This window comes from Megalops cyprinoides, chromosome 4, assembly GCF_013368585.1.
Source record: "Megalops cyprinoides isolate fMegCyp1 chromosome 4, fMegCyp1.pri, whole genome shotgun sequence".
NCBI classification, from domain to species: Eukaryota; Metazoa; Chordata; class Actinopteri; order Elopiformes; family Megalopidae; genus Megalops; species Megalops cyprinoides.
This window is the reverse complement of record NC_050586.1, coordinates 17,985,918-17,998,532: the sequence shown is the minus strand read 5'-3', so window position 1 is coordinate 17,998,532 and position 12,615 is coordinate 17,985,918. Positions and strand designations below refer to the sequence as shown.

The following is a 12,615-nucleotide window of genomic DNA, read 5'->3' as shown; positions in this document are numbered from 1 at the left end:
GATCGGCATTCAAATGAACATAATTCCACTCTCACAAACCAGATTTTCACACTATGTATACAAAAGGAAACGCACTTGCAAAAGTGCAAAACACCTTCCCAGATTTAGACTGAGCTAAAAATTTCCTATGGAAACACCAACAACCAGGGCAGAAGCCTGACCTGCATTCACCTCAGAGCCATTTAGTCGCCTCATAAACGGCAGTAGAGCAGTCACTGACAAACATTTTCTTTTAAGGAACAATTTTTTACTTCTGCAAGAGCTCTCATTTTCTTGTTACAAGTAGCTGTGGCGACAATAAGCATTTGAGAACAGAAAACACTTCAAAAAACATGACAGTGTAAATAAAAGGGAGACAACAATGCTTTTCCTAAAAGCAACAAAACAGCAATTACTCAACAAAAAAATACAAATGTAACAAGTTGGCTTCATAGTCCTCCACACACAAGAAGGATTCAGGAACAAAATGCATATGAGCTTCTGTCAGTTTGAGGCTATGAGTTTTTATTTTTTTATACACATATAAAAGTAAAAGCTTTAAAAATTAAATTCAAAAATGATTACATGGTATATGCTTTCTCCAAAGACCACAGAAATGAGAAGAGTCAAAGTACAGGACATAAAAAAGATGATGAAAAAAATAGTAGAGATTACTACTTTTTCTCTCAATTGATCGTGTTTCATTCTAATTACAAACCAGTGGGGGGCATGTGAAAAGCACGTCTGTTACCAGATCACCTAGTAACCAAGGAAGAGATAAAATAAAACTGGTTAAAATCAAGTTTCTATAACTACAGCCTGCACTACAAGGAGGGGAAAAAGGCCAAAAAGAAAGTGAGAAAGGAAAGCCCACATGAGGCCCGGGCCTCTCTCTGCTCATCTCCCTGCTTGTGCTGATCGGGTCGGACGGCAGAATCTCAGCACGAGAAGACATCCTTGGGCAATGAGGTGGGGAAGGGTGGTCATGTGACATGGGCAGTTTGGGGTTTGGCTTTATGGAAGGTGGAAACACAGGTGAAGGGGGATGATGGGGTGGGGCAGGGGAAAAAAAAAAGGGTCAGAGGATGGAGGGAGGGGTGTGAGCTCTACGCTGCCGACCTGCGACGGATCACGAATGCACCTCGCTGTAGCTGTCCCAAATAAATCCTCATTTTCGTGCTGTCACTTGTCTTCCTCACCCAGATCTGGAATTAAGCAGAAAAATAAGGGCATTGCTGGTGCCGGCATGGGGGAGACCTGGGGACATGATGTTTCTGCTTGCTGTGGCAGAGAAATCTATATGCTTATCTCTACACTGTGAGGCATTTGCTCAAGGTAATACATTCTTTGGCATTAACACACAGTCAATGGGTCAACTCAAAACTAATACATGGGAGGCATCCTTGTAAATTAGAGCCGCAAACTGCCCTCTTGGTAGGGTTTAAAGAATTCCATTTGAGATATTGCCAATGTGCCGCAGGCAGTCGGTTTAGCAGCTTACCGCACCTCGTTTGTTCCCACCGAGCTGATGACACAGCTGATCTTGGTGTTCTCCTTGGACTCCAGATAAATGGCCTGGCTCTTGTGGTACCTGGAAGGACGACAACACCAATTACTTAAGCCTTCAATCCCTCACCTGCCTCCTTGCCACGGGTAAGGTGCAATCCTCCTGGAGAAAAACCTGCAGAGCTTGAGAGCGTATTAATGAGGAAAACGGGGCATTCCAGATACATTTCAGGCCCATTTCTCCTACTGACCTGTGGGGAGAGTCTATTCCCAATCCCCTCAGATGTGGCCACATATTCCTCCTTTTTAGCCCCTGTCCACAGAACCTCAAACCATGACAATTCACACCCTGCAACACACTACATGGGGACTATGTGGAAAAAAAAAATCCAAAATACTTGTTCCCAAAATAAACACAATTGGGGTATACTCATTTCTTTATTTATGGGCAGAAGCCTCACGCTGACAGGTGGTACTAGACGGGAAGGTCTGTGTCAGCTGAGAAGCTCCCCTGCTTGTCACAACACCATCTCTGCAGCTTTAAAAGCAGCCATTCTAGGTGTGAAGTGGGCACCAGCTCTCCGTGTGCCTGTGGCTACTCCAGTGCCGGCCCTCCCACGGCCTCTCTTAACCGGGGTCTGCCGGGACCGCGCGGCTCCCAGCAATGGCGGAAAGAACACCTCTCCAGCCCATTTGCCTGGGTGTTAAAAATAGAGCTGAATTCGTTACCGAGACACAATGAAACGATTAATAAATCCGTGGAGCGCCGCACTGAATCCGTCAGAAAGAGTGATTTATTGGTTTTGGTCCACGCAGAGTGGCAAGATGGACTATGCCTACCTATTGCACCATGAAGACCATTTTCAAAGAATATCTGTGGGAACCATGTTTATGTAGACGTTCTTGTTCCAGAATCTTGAAAGCTTTTTCACTTTCGGCAAGTAACCCATCAATCATCTCAGCCTGGTGCTCCAGGCACACAAACATCGCCAGAATTTAGTAAACGGCAGCGACGTCTCTTCAAGCATCTAATTCTCCCCTATGTACTGCTGTGCAGTTAAATATTCCTCCTTACATAACACATGTTACACAAAAAACACAATGGCACAAGAATCTGGGTACTTTGCTCCTGGTTGGGGGTTCTGAAAAGTTCCACCCATTTATATATTAATTAACTATAGAATATCAGGCTCATCTCCCCATGGCATCCTTTGTGCTTCCACAGGAGTTCAGTGAATGCAATCTTCCAATACCCCTGCATGCCACTGCTGACTCCTCCCCCCCCCCCCCCCCCCCCAACACCACCACAAGTCCCACATTGGGACAAGGGCCAATATGATCCCACATACAGATTCCCAGCCATTGTCACTGAATGACATAGTTCAGGTACAAACCTGGGTCTGACCTACATGACTCAGCCTGTGCCTGGATATTAAGGATGCACACCAAGAGTAATGAATCAAGGTCCTCCATTGTGGTTCATTTTTGCAACAAACAGTTACTACACAGCAGTCCAAGTGTGCTAATCGTTATGAGTAATGCAAGTCCTGTGTCTGTCAATGTTTGAGAGACTGCATTCAGTTCATCTGCACTAGATGACCTTTTCCTATCTTGTTTTACCCTTACCTGACACTGGTCAAGTCATTAGGTAGTTATTTGCGGGTATACAATTTAGGAGGGTGCCATTACTTGCCTGTGGGTAAGCATACAGATTGTAGATGGGGGCGAGAGCCAAGCCACACATGCTCAAACAAAGTAAAAATTTGCTCCCGCTGAGCAAAATGCCATTATGTTTATTTCTGGAGTCATCTGTGGCAGCCAACAGGTGAGCCCACAGTGCTGCAGTATTTTCATGCTGTGTTAAAGTAAACCATTGGTATATTTACAAAGGTAAAACGGGGTAGAATAAGGTAAGTGTGTCTGAAGTCTTGAAATAAACGTTTAAATTGGCACAATACTTATCCAACATTTAAAATGTTTTTGCGCACTCTTGGTTGCAAATCTGACATGTTTAATAACAGCATAAAGGCAATGCAGTGCTCATTTTCACACTCCATACGTTTTCTAGAGGATGCACTTAACGTGTGCCGGAAGCGATGTCTAAGCTGTCAACGAGGGAAACAAGCAGTCTATGAAAAGCGGAATTAAGCTTTTTTTTTTTAGCTGTTCTGTTTGTCACATACACGGTATACACCATCATCTGTGCAAAGTGCTGAATATGAATTACGCCACAGTAATTCAATAATGTATTCTAGGTGGACCAGACAAATTATCAGACGCATCTAAGGTGAGAATTGTCAGCATAGCAGGACAAAGGGACAAAAGGGACAAAGAATTTGGATATTACGACTGCCATGTCTCTCCTTCCTACAAACTACCAACATAACCAAAACACAAGGTCTGAAAAGCTATGGCAGAAGGCCTTACAACACATTCAGTCAGGTCTATTGTGGAATTTCAAAAAATACGCAGATGTGAAATGAAATGGAATGTGTGAGCAACATACCTTTTCTGTAAAGGGAAAGGAAACTGTGTACATGGGGGCAGGTGGATTGTACGTAAAGCTTACAGCACCACCTAGTGGTGAATCCCTGAACTCTAACAGTTACATGATGTGAAAGCAGAAATGCCTCCACTTGATTTTCACTTATGGAGCTTTTTTTTTGGTCCTCGTTTGAAAGAAGTTGTTTTCAAATTTCCTCTGTACATGAGCCAACCCAAAAAGCAATACAAACTGGGTAATACTTTAGTGGATGGTCATTATAAAACTAAAATCACAATTTGTCCAGAAACGCAATTCCATTTTTTCTATAGGTGTTATATACTGAGTCATCCTTGACGACTGATACTGCACAACATTGCCAAAAGTAAGGAAAAGTAAAGGGCAAAATAGCTTATGGCACAGAAACTATTGCAAGGTTGTCCTACATTCCGTGAATGCAGGTTGAGTGAACCATACCATCTTTTATCGTAGTAGAGTTTTCCCTCCTCAATGCGAGCTTCGTAGCGCTGTGTGGGTGCTTCCAGTGGAGTGCTGGGAAGGTGTTCTGGAGATGAAGGGGAGGCTGAGGAGAAAAGCAACGGTTGGACACAGTGACATCCCCAAACAGCACCTCATAATCTCTTCACAAAACCTTCTGAAGCCAAAGAGTGGTCCCGAAATTACCCACAACCCCCCCAATCACCACTCTGTCAACATAGCTCGGAGGCCTCACGCCAAGTTTAATAAAAACGTATGCTAATGTGAGTTGCAATGGGAAAGGAGCTCTCTCGCACACATTACTCCGCTCACACTTTGAAGTTATGCGAGCCTGCAGCCAGCTGCTGCTTCAAGTGTTTGTTGCCTTCATGGGGGCAGAGAAATGGAAAGCTTTTATCTCGTTCTTCTCTTGTTTTTCAACAAGTTTTAGTTTCTATTTGGCTTCAATGAAAGGACGCATTAACCGGTGGTGCAACAAGCAAGAATGACGCTGTTGTTCATTCAAATGGGCCATTTCAAAGACTTAGAAGCCACTGATATGTTACATATTACTGGTTATCAAGCACTCAGTTTGTTTTTCACATGCTGTATTTCAAACCAATACCATCTTACTGATACACAGGGATATGCACATGCCTGCATTTAACCAGTTTTTTGTAGCAATGCTTTTTTCTTTTAACATCAACTAAATAAAGCTTACATACCTGGACGTTTGGGTGACTTGAGCTGCGAAAAAAAAGGAAAAAATTCAAACCACAATACTTAAACTGTTTTATTACTACGCCTAATGGCTTTCTATGTAAGAAGTGGGCATACATATGTTTTTTGTTCTTTTGCCATTCACCCTGCCTTAATTTCTTAAAAAAAAAAAAAAAACTTCATTCTATATATTCAACCCAAGTGGGTAATGTCTGGTTAAAGACTTCCATCTAATTATACTCAAAAGAAGAACATAAATTGTGTTCAGAACAGCACATAGAATATACACCTCTGTCATGTGTGTGAAATTACAGTGTTATACCAAGCTTTGAAACTCACTGCTTCTGAATAGTATCGTCAGTTTTGCTACCAAAATACTACTCAATTTTTATGTTTTTCACTGAGATAACAGCAGAACCATTAGAGGAAATACAAACACACCAACCTTGTTCAGTGTCCGTAGGTCTTCCATTATCTGTTCGTCTGTCAGCAAATAATTTAACTGAGGTGCAGAGAATTAAGGAAAAAAGACCATGTATTTTATAAATACCATTATTAATACTATTACCAGTACCAGTAAGTCACTGTTCTAGTACTACAAGGGAGATCAGTATTAAGGTGAAGCACTATAAGTAATAGCATATTTCTGTCATTTATCACACTATGTGACCCTAGGCAAATTATAGTATGTAATCTTGAATAATTTTAAAAATTAATTTTAACATTTTTAGCAGGAACTTACCCAGAGCAATTTGTATAACTTAGATTTTCACATTACCCATTTAAACAACTGGATATATACAGTACAAAGGCAATTCGTGTTAAGCATCTTGCCCAAGGGTACAAGAGCACTCAGCCAGGGAATCGACCTAGCAACTTTTGGGTTATGTTCCCTGCCCCTTACAGGTATATCACACCTCATGACCAGGGGCTGTTGTTATGAACACACACATAATGACAGGGGAGGGACATGTTAAACGTGGATGATGACTTTGCACAATGTGGCATTCTGTTTTAATGGGGAAAATCCAAGGGACAAGGATATCAGGCGCAGGTTTCCGCCTTTTGTCAGGGATGGGGACAGGGTCATTGGGTCGTCGCCTCAGCTTCCGTGTCATGATGGGTTTGACCTCCATGGAATCTGAGCACAAAGTCAAGTGGAAAGGGAGCAGTCACAACCATCCTTTGGTTACACGCGGGGGGTGCCAGACTGGAGCTTTGCATCAAGATGCAGCTCTGTCTAAACCGATGACATTTAGACTGTTGTAATGTGCTGAGTGTGTCTTCTCAGTTTGGAAAGATTAGCATGCAATCAGAAAGCCATGTGAAAACACACTCAACAATATCTCAGTAAAATTCTCTCATTTTAATTGGGCCACTCATTAATTCCAAGTAAGGCCCTTAAAAAAACTGCACAACCATCTCTCCCTTATCAAAGGGATTCCACTGACACACAGTGAGCAGAAATAAATTACATCTTCTTTGCCTGCCAAAAATGTTATTTCACGTTTTGTTCAGATTTCTTTTCATCCCTTTTCTGAGAGTGATTTCCTATCTGATCATTCCGTGACTCCTACCGCCTGTCAGCTCCATTGTTAATTTCTCGTTCTCTATCATCTTTTTCTTCTCCTCCAGCTCGGCAATTAAGTTTTCCTTCAGCTCAACCTTCTTATCGTCAAACTCCTTCACTGCCGCCTTCTTCTCTTTGATGTAGTTCCTCTCTACCTGCTCTGTCTGGAAGTGAGAGAGAGAGAGGGGAGGGAGAGAGAAAGAGACACACATGGTGGCCATTATTGCCCTGAATACTAGTAACACCTTTGTCAAGGACAAACACAGATGTGCAGTGTAAAGATTCCTTTTGCACTTGGCTGTGGGAATTGTGTTGAATGAGGAGCTTTGAGACCTGGCAACAAATCTGTCAGGTTCAAGGTGGTCAAGCAGTGACAAAAAATAGAACTGACCCTCTGAAAGACTTTAAAGCTGGCCATAGAATTTAAAAACTCAAGAGAAAATGACCAGCCACGGTCATGGTCCAGAGTTAGCAATTCTCAAAGTGAATGAAGCATTACAGACGAAAGTAGCTTACCTCTAGCTGCAGGAAAAGATCTAGAGGGGAAAAAGGCATACCATATATCAATACAAATTTTATTGGAGGCAAGAGGTTCTCATTACTTCAAAATGCATTCTCTACTTATAATTGCAATCAAAATTACTGCAAAAAACAGTTCCGGTACTTCATTAAATATTACAAAGGCACAGTTGACATTAATCAATACAGCCCTTTTCATAAAGCTATCTCATAAAAACGAATTAATAATATTGATCTTTCTCATTCCTCCTTACAGTTAGGAGCAGCATCAATCAAAATATTTTCAAGTTGCAATCAATATCAAAGTAACATGGTTAATAGATTTGCTCTCTTTAAAGTACACTTTCCTACCAAAAATCATGGATCAGGGGTAGTCAGGAATAAAACATTTATTCTAATAAGCTGAAAAGTGTGTTGCCCTGCCTTTGTCTGTAATGACTGCTTCAATGCATCACTGAAGGTTGTCAGCTAATTTGTAGCTAAAAGATAGCGTATTGTATGTACTCCTTTAAAGCATTATTAAGCTCCATTGCTGAAGAGGGCCATCTTGGTCTTGCCCTAATTCTGTGTTCCAATTGCAAAAGATGTTCTATCAGGTTAAGGTCAGAACTCTACGGCAGCCACTGCATTGGTCCAATGTTATTCTCTTCAAACCACACTGGCTCACACCCGTACTCACGCCCATTTTCCTCCAACCAGATGGGGTGCCCCATAACCTTAGGTAGGAGAGTGTAATATATATGTGGGGGCCTCGATCAAAGGGAGCCCTCAGAGGTTTCTTTACCTGCATTGCGCAGCCTCTCCCTGTACTGCTGATCCAATTTCTTCATCCTCTTCTGATACTCCTGCAATGTACCTGCAAGGACAGTCCTCTATTGAGAAACACTGCCTATGTTTCCCCTCTTCATCAGAGGTGCCCCATCCCACCGGACCTTGCAGTGCCCCAATTGTGGTGATGAATAACAGAGAAGCAAGCATGTACTGGGTAACAACAGAACAGCACGTCATTTTCAAAGCCGGCCTGAATAAACATATAGCCTTCAATTGACACAATTACAGTATCCAGCTAAATAAGCAGGCCTAAACCCAAATAACCAGGTAATTAGCTTGTAAATAACTCATTTCTACTAGAGAAGGGAACTAAGCATTTCAGCTCTCATAAAATATGAATCAAAAGTTTTCCCACCACCTTCTTGGAGCTGCTGCAACTGCCTTTTCAATGATGCCAATTTGTCTTGGTACATCCTATAACACATAAAAAATGAGTCAAACATTGGACTCCTTAGTGAATCAGCTGAACCACAATAACTACATAAATACATATATGCATCAAGTGACAGACCTGACCATAAGGAATATTCCTGAGAGACGAATGGTTTTAGATACCATTGGTAATAACTAATATTACCTTCAACTGATCCGCATAGTCTTGAATATGTATACGACCAGCTCTGTAATCTGGCATGTTGAAGGTTAACTGAGGGACTGAAACAGTACGCTTATGGTATAAAAAATTTTGCCATGTTAAATTCCAAGTGAAGTAAACGAACGCTCAACTCCTTTATGGCCAGAAGAGGGAGCTGTAGGAATCTTGTCAGAGCTGGCCTATTTTAAGTAATCTCCAAGCCTGCTTCTAACCTCTCCTCTCACCTACCGGCACATGTAACACATCAATTCACAGAACTCTCAGGTTCCGGTGCTGAGACACTCACTGCTCTTTGATTTCAACGTAGTCGTCCTCATCGTGTTTCGCCAGGTCCGTCTCACTGGCATCTTCGGTGTCTGCCGGGATAAGACGCGTGAAAAAATGAAACGTCAAAAGTGAAATCCTTCTCCGACATTCAGTCACATCTCAATCATATACTATACGGGCACATTTCCCAATATAACCGTTTTCATCAAAGTACCGATCACCCCAAGCCACTGGAGTTGGCGAAGTATTTTTTTTTTCAATCTGTTTTAAAAATATGACTTTAGCACACTCCACTTTGAACTGAGAGAGCTTTATAAGAAGGTGGAACTTCAGTTGAAGAGATCTAGCGTTTAATTGGGAGTAAATGAATAACGTATTCGCAGTGCAATGTACTCGCAATATAAAACTGTTGAGAACAAAAGTCCAATTACCATTCCTCTACAGAAGTTAGTTACACACCGCAACGCGATCATAAGTCCTGCGGTGTTTTACCACACAAACGTCTGTCGACATAATTTAATCAGAAAAATCACAGTAGGTATACAAAAGTTACCTTCATTGGTAATATGCATGTGCGTGTTACCAGCCATTCAACTGCGTTCGTCTCACAGCACACAGTCAGTGGGCATTCTGTACATCGAGATGACGTCTTAGAGACTCCAGAAATACTGGTTTCTTGAAATCGAACAGCCAACCAGCTAGTTAAACGAGGAGTGGACAAGTGCCACGGCACCTTAATTGTTAGAAATTTTACAACATGACATACAAAGGCGTAAAAATACTGCGTTATACGGCTGCATGCATGTGTCCTTAATTTGGAAGCTTAAGATCACAAGCTAACTGTTACAATATATAGGTAGCTAAATGCCAAATGCAGTAACGGCGTACTCGCAGGGTCGCAATACACGGTAGCCAATCTTTCCGGCTACAATGCGGGTAGCTAGCCACAATTCAGTATCGTCAAGCAAGTAGCTAATAATAAAACGTTTTCTAAAATACTGCTACTCATTCACATTTCCAGCTGACATAGCAGGCATGCGTTGTTCTACAGTCATTTCAACTTAGCTGACATGCGATGGTTTTCTAGCGTTTTTAGGCTAGCTTGATAACGTAGCTTGCTAATGGATCTGTGTCAGCATTGGATAAGGCCTATCGCTCGTAAGCATTAAAAAGTAAAATATCGCACTGTCTTCACAAAAGCTCTTACTCTTCATTTACCTGAACGTTTAGAGGTTGACTTTTCAGAGCTACTAACCAGATGTACAAGAAACGTGCTGACTGGCTGACTGAGTGGACGGCCACCTTGTACTACCTTGCCTGCTAACTAGCTAGCTTGCTAGTGCAGTTTTGAAGTCTACAGAAATCAGAACTAAAAGAGAGAAGCATGTTATCAATAAGTAAATGTTACGATTGATTATCTTACTAAGAAGCTACTCGGAAACCTTTTCAAATCCAAGTATAAACGTCCGCAAATCTGCAACGATTTAAAAAAGAAAAAGATGACCGACCGTCCAATTTCAGTCACTTTAGGTAGCGGTATGTTACCATGGCTTCAGCTGAAATTTTTAAAGACGTGAACGAATTCAACGTAGCGAGTTAGCTTGTTTGCTTCCCTGTCCTGCCTCAGCAACTGTTCTTGCTCTTTAAATGACAGTGTCTCGGTCCAATCCGCTAAATCCTGCCGCTGTCGTAAAGCCAATTATATTCTCACAGTCCCTTTTGTCACCTGTCAATCTTACTTGAAGGCAGAGCTAACCAGTAGAAGAAACAGCTATCCACTTTACGTGTTAATGAACTAGAAAGCAAGATATCTCCTAAAACAGTTAAAGTTATTCAGTTCAAGAGACTTACTTTAGCGTTCCACGTACTCAAATCCGTCGTTACTTTGGCTCTGTAGAGGATGTCAAGACTTACTTGTTAGCTAGCTATCAAGTAACTCAGACTCCCATTTCCGGGGAAAACGTGCTTGCTTCAGTGAGTTACCCAGCGAGCCAACACAGAAGATTTTGTGCATTTCATTCGTCTTGCCCTTGCAGTCTTTACTCTCTAGTTAGGTAGGTCCATTGCTACAGTAACGTTAGCTACCTGCCAGCATTTCCGCTGCATTCGATTGGGAACAGGACCTACCGTTATCTGTTAACTTACAAGCTACAGGAACGGAATCGCATAACATTAGCTAGCTAACCTGTTAGTTAAATATTCTATTTCCATGCAGACACGAATTATCCAACAATAGTTTTTCTCACTTAAGTTCAACTCATCATATTATTGGGTAACTAACGTTAGCTGGGTAGCTACTTCACCTCCCAACTTGACGCTACTTTGTGAATTATTTAAAACTATCACACTAGCTAAATGAGCAAACTTGAGTTGATAATGAGAAAATAAGTGGATACCGTTACAATAACTTCGGACTTTGCAGCTACAGCTAAATAGCTAACGTTAGCTAGCTGATCACCATATCCCAGCTAGGAAACGTTAGCTAACTTACCTTCTTCCGAGTCTCTCCCTCTGAAACTCCGATCGTCATCGTCATCCACACTATCAAGTTCTTCTTCATCATTATAATAATCCACTACCGGTGACAGTAAAGTCGATGCCATTTCTTAATTAAAAGATGTAAACATTCAGCAAAACCGTATCGATTCTAAATTACATTGAGCTCCAAACACAACAACAGCACCCGGGACGGCTAAGACCCATGTATGTGGAGAAGGCTGAAAATATGCCTGATCAAAACAAAAGCGTATTTATACCTGCATATATATATTTTTTTATAAATATGTATTTAATGTACTGTATTTTGCAGTAAAATTGTACTTATCAATACATAGTTGGTCGATAAAAATGCACAGTGTTGCATTATACTACTGTCGAAATAGGCACGTTTAAAGCATACTTTTTTATGGGAAGACAAGAACAGCACGTCGTTTCTAAACAATTTCGCGCTTTGCTTTCAGTTAGTAAGGGATACAGTAAAACAGATAAATATATTATACTTGTTATGCTTATATTTATGATATGAGCTAATTAATAGATCCTATTCATATGCCCATATTCAATTTTGTAGGGCGCCAAACTATGGCCTTATGGGGAATGTAGTTCACGTTACTATTCCTTTACTATTGCCAAATCGGAGAATACTTGTATTAAAAGATAGGGTGATTTTTCTTCCATAATTGGAGGGCTATTTTGCTGTTCAGTCTGCATGTTCAGGTGCGTGCGCGTGTATGTATGTATGTATGTCTGTGTGTGTGTGTGTGTGTGTGTGTGTGTGTGTGTGTGTGTGTGTGTGTGTGTATGTATGTATGCGTGTGTGTGTGTGTGTGTGTGTGTGTGTGTGTGTGTGTGTGTGTGTGTGTGTGTGTGTGTGTGTGTGTGTGTTTGTGTTTGTGTTTGTGCGCGCGTGTGACTACAAACATTTGGTAGTAATATATTTTGTGGTTTTAAAGTAGCTTTTTTAAAACGCTTAGTCTAAAAATATAAATTCATATTGATGACTGTACGAGTAATTGTACGTGTAGCTGTAGTAATTGTATCACCACAGTTCTTGAAGCCATACTGGTTTCGGACGGGAGATGGCAGTGCTTTTTTAGGATTGTGTCTCAGCTTGGTGTCTTAGTGATTGTACGTTTATACGCCGCTATACTGTATATGTCTTTGTAATCA

General features: G+C 41.3%; 1 protein-coding gene across 4 annotated transcripts; it reads right to left on the bottom strand.

The window, feature by feature from the left end:
* Positions 1-266: 266 nt before the first annotated feature.
* On the bottom strand, positions 267-11,643 carry suds3 (SDS3 homolog, SIN3A corepressor complex component). Of its 4 annotated transcripts, none has more exons than XM_036527657.1 (13): positions 10,492-10,508; positions 9,500-9,576; positions 8,966-9,035; positions 8,440-8,498; positions 8,038-8,109; positions 7,251-7,270; positions 6,742-6,898; positions 6,210-6,305; positions 5,610-5,671; positions 5,170-5,191; positions 4,445-4,550; positions 1,486-1,570; positions 267-1,184 (listed from the first exon to the last, which is right to left on the bottom strand). In XM_036527657.1, exons 2-13 carry the CDS (start codon positions 9,534-9,536, stop codon positions 1,086-1,088), a joined length of 885 nt encoding a protein of 294 aa, XP_036383550.1. In that variant the 5' UTR covers positions 9,537-9,576; positions 10,492-10,508; the 3' UTR covers positions 267-1,085. The 4 variants fall into 4 exon arrangements, with proteins under 4 accessions (XP_036383550.1, XP_036383549.1, XP_036383547.1 ...); XM_036527656.1 differs by lacking the exon at positions 10,492-10,508 and adding an exon at positions 10,165-10,437 and having other exon boundaries at positions 9,500-9,621; XM_036527654.1 differs by lacking the exons at positions 9,500-9,576; positions 10,492-10,508 and adding an exon at positions 11,438-11,643.
* Between the last annotated feature and the right edge of the window lie 972 nt (positions 11,644-12,615).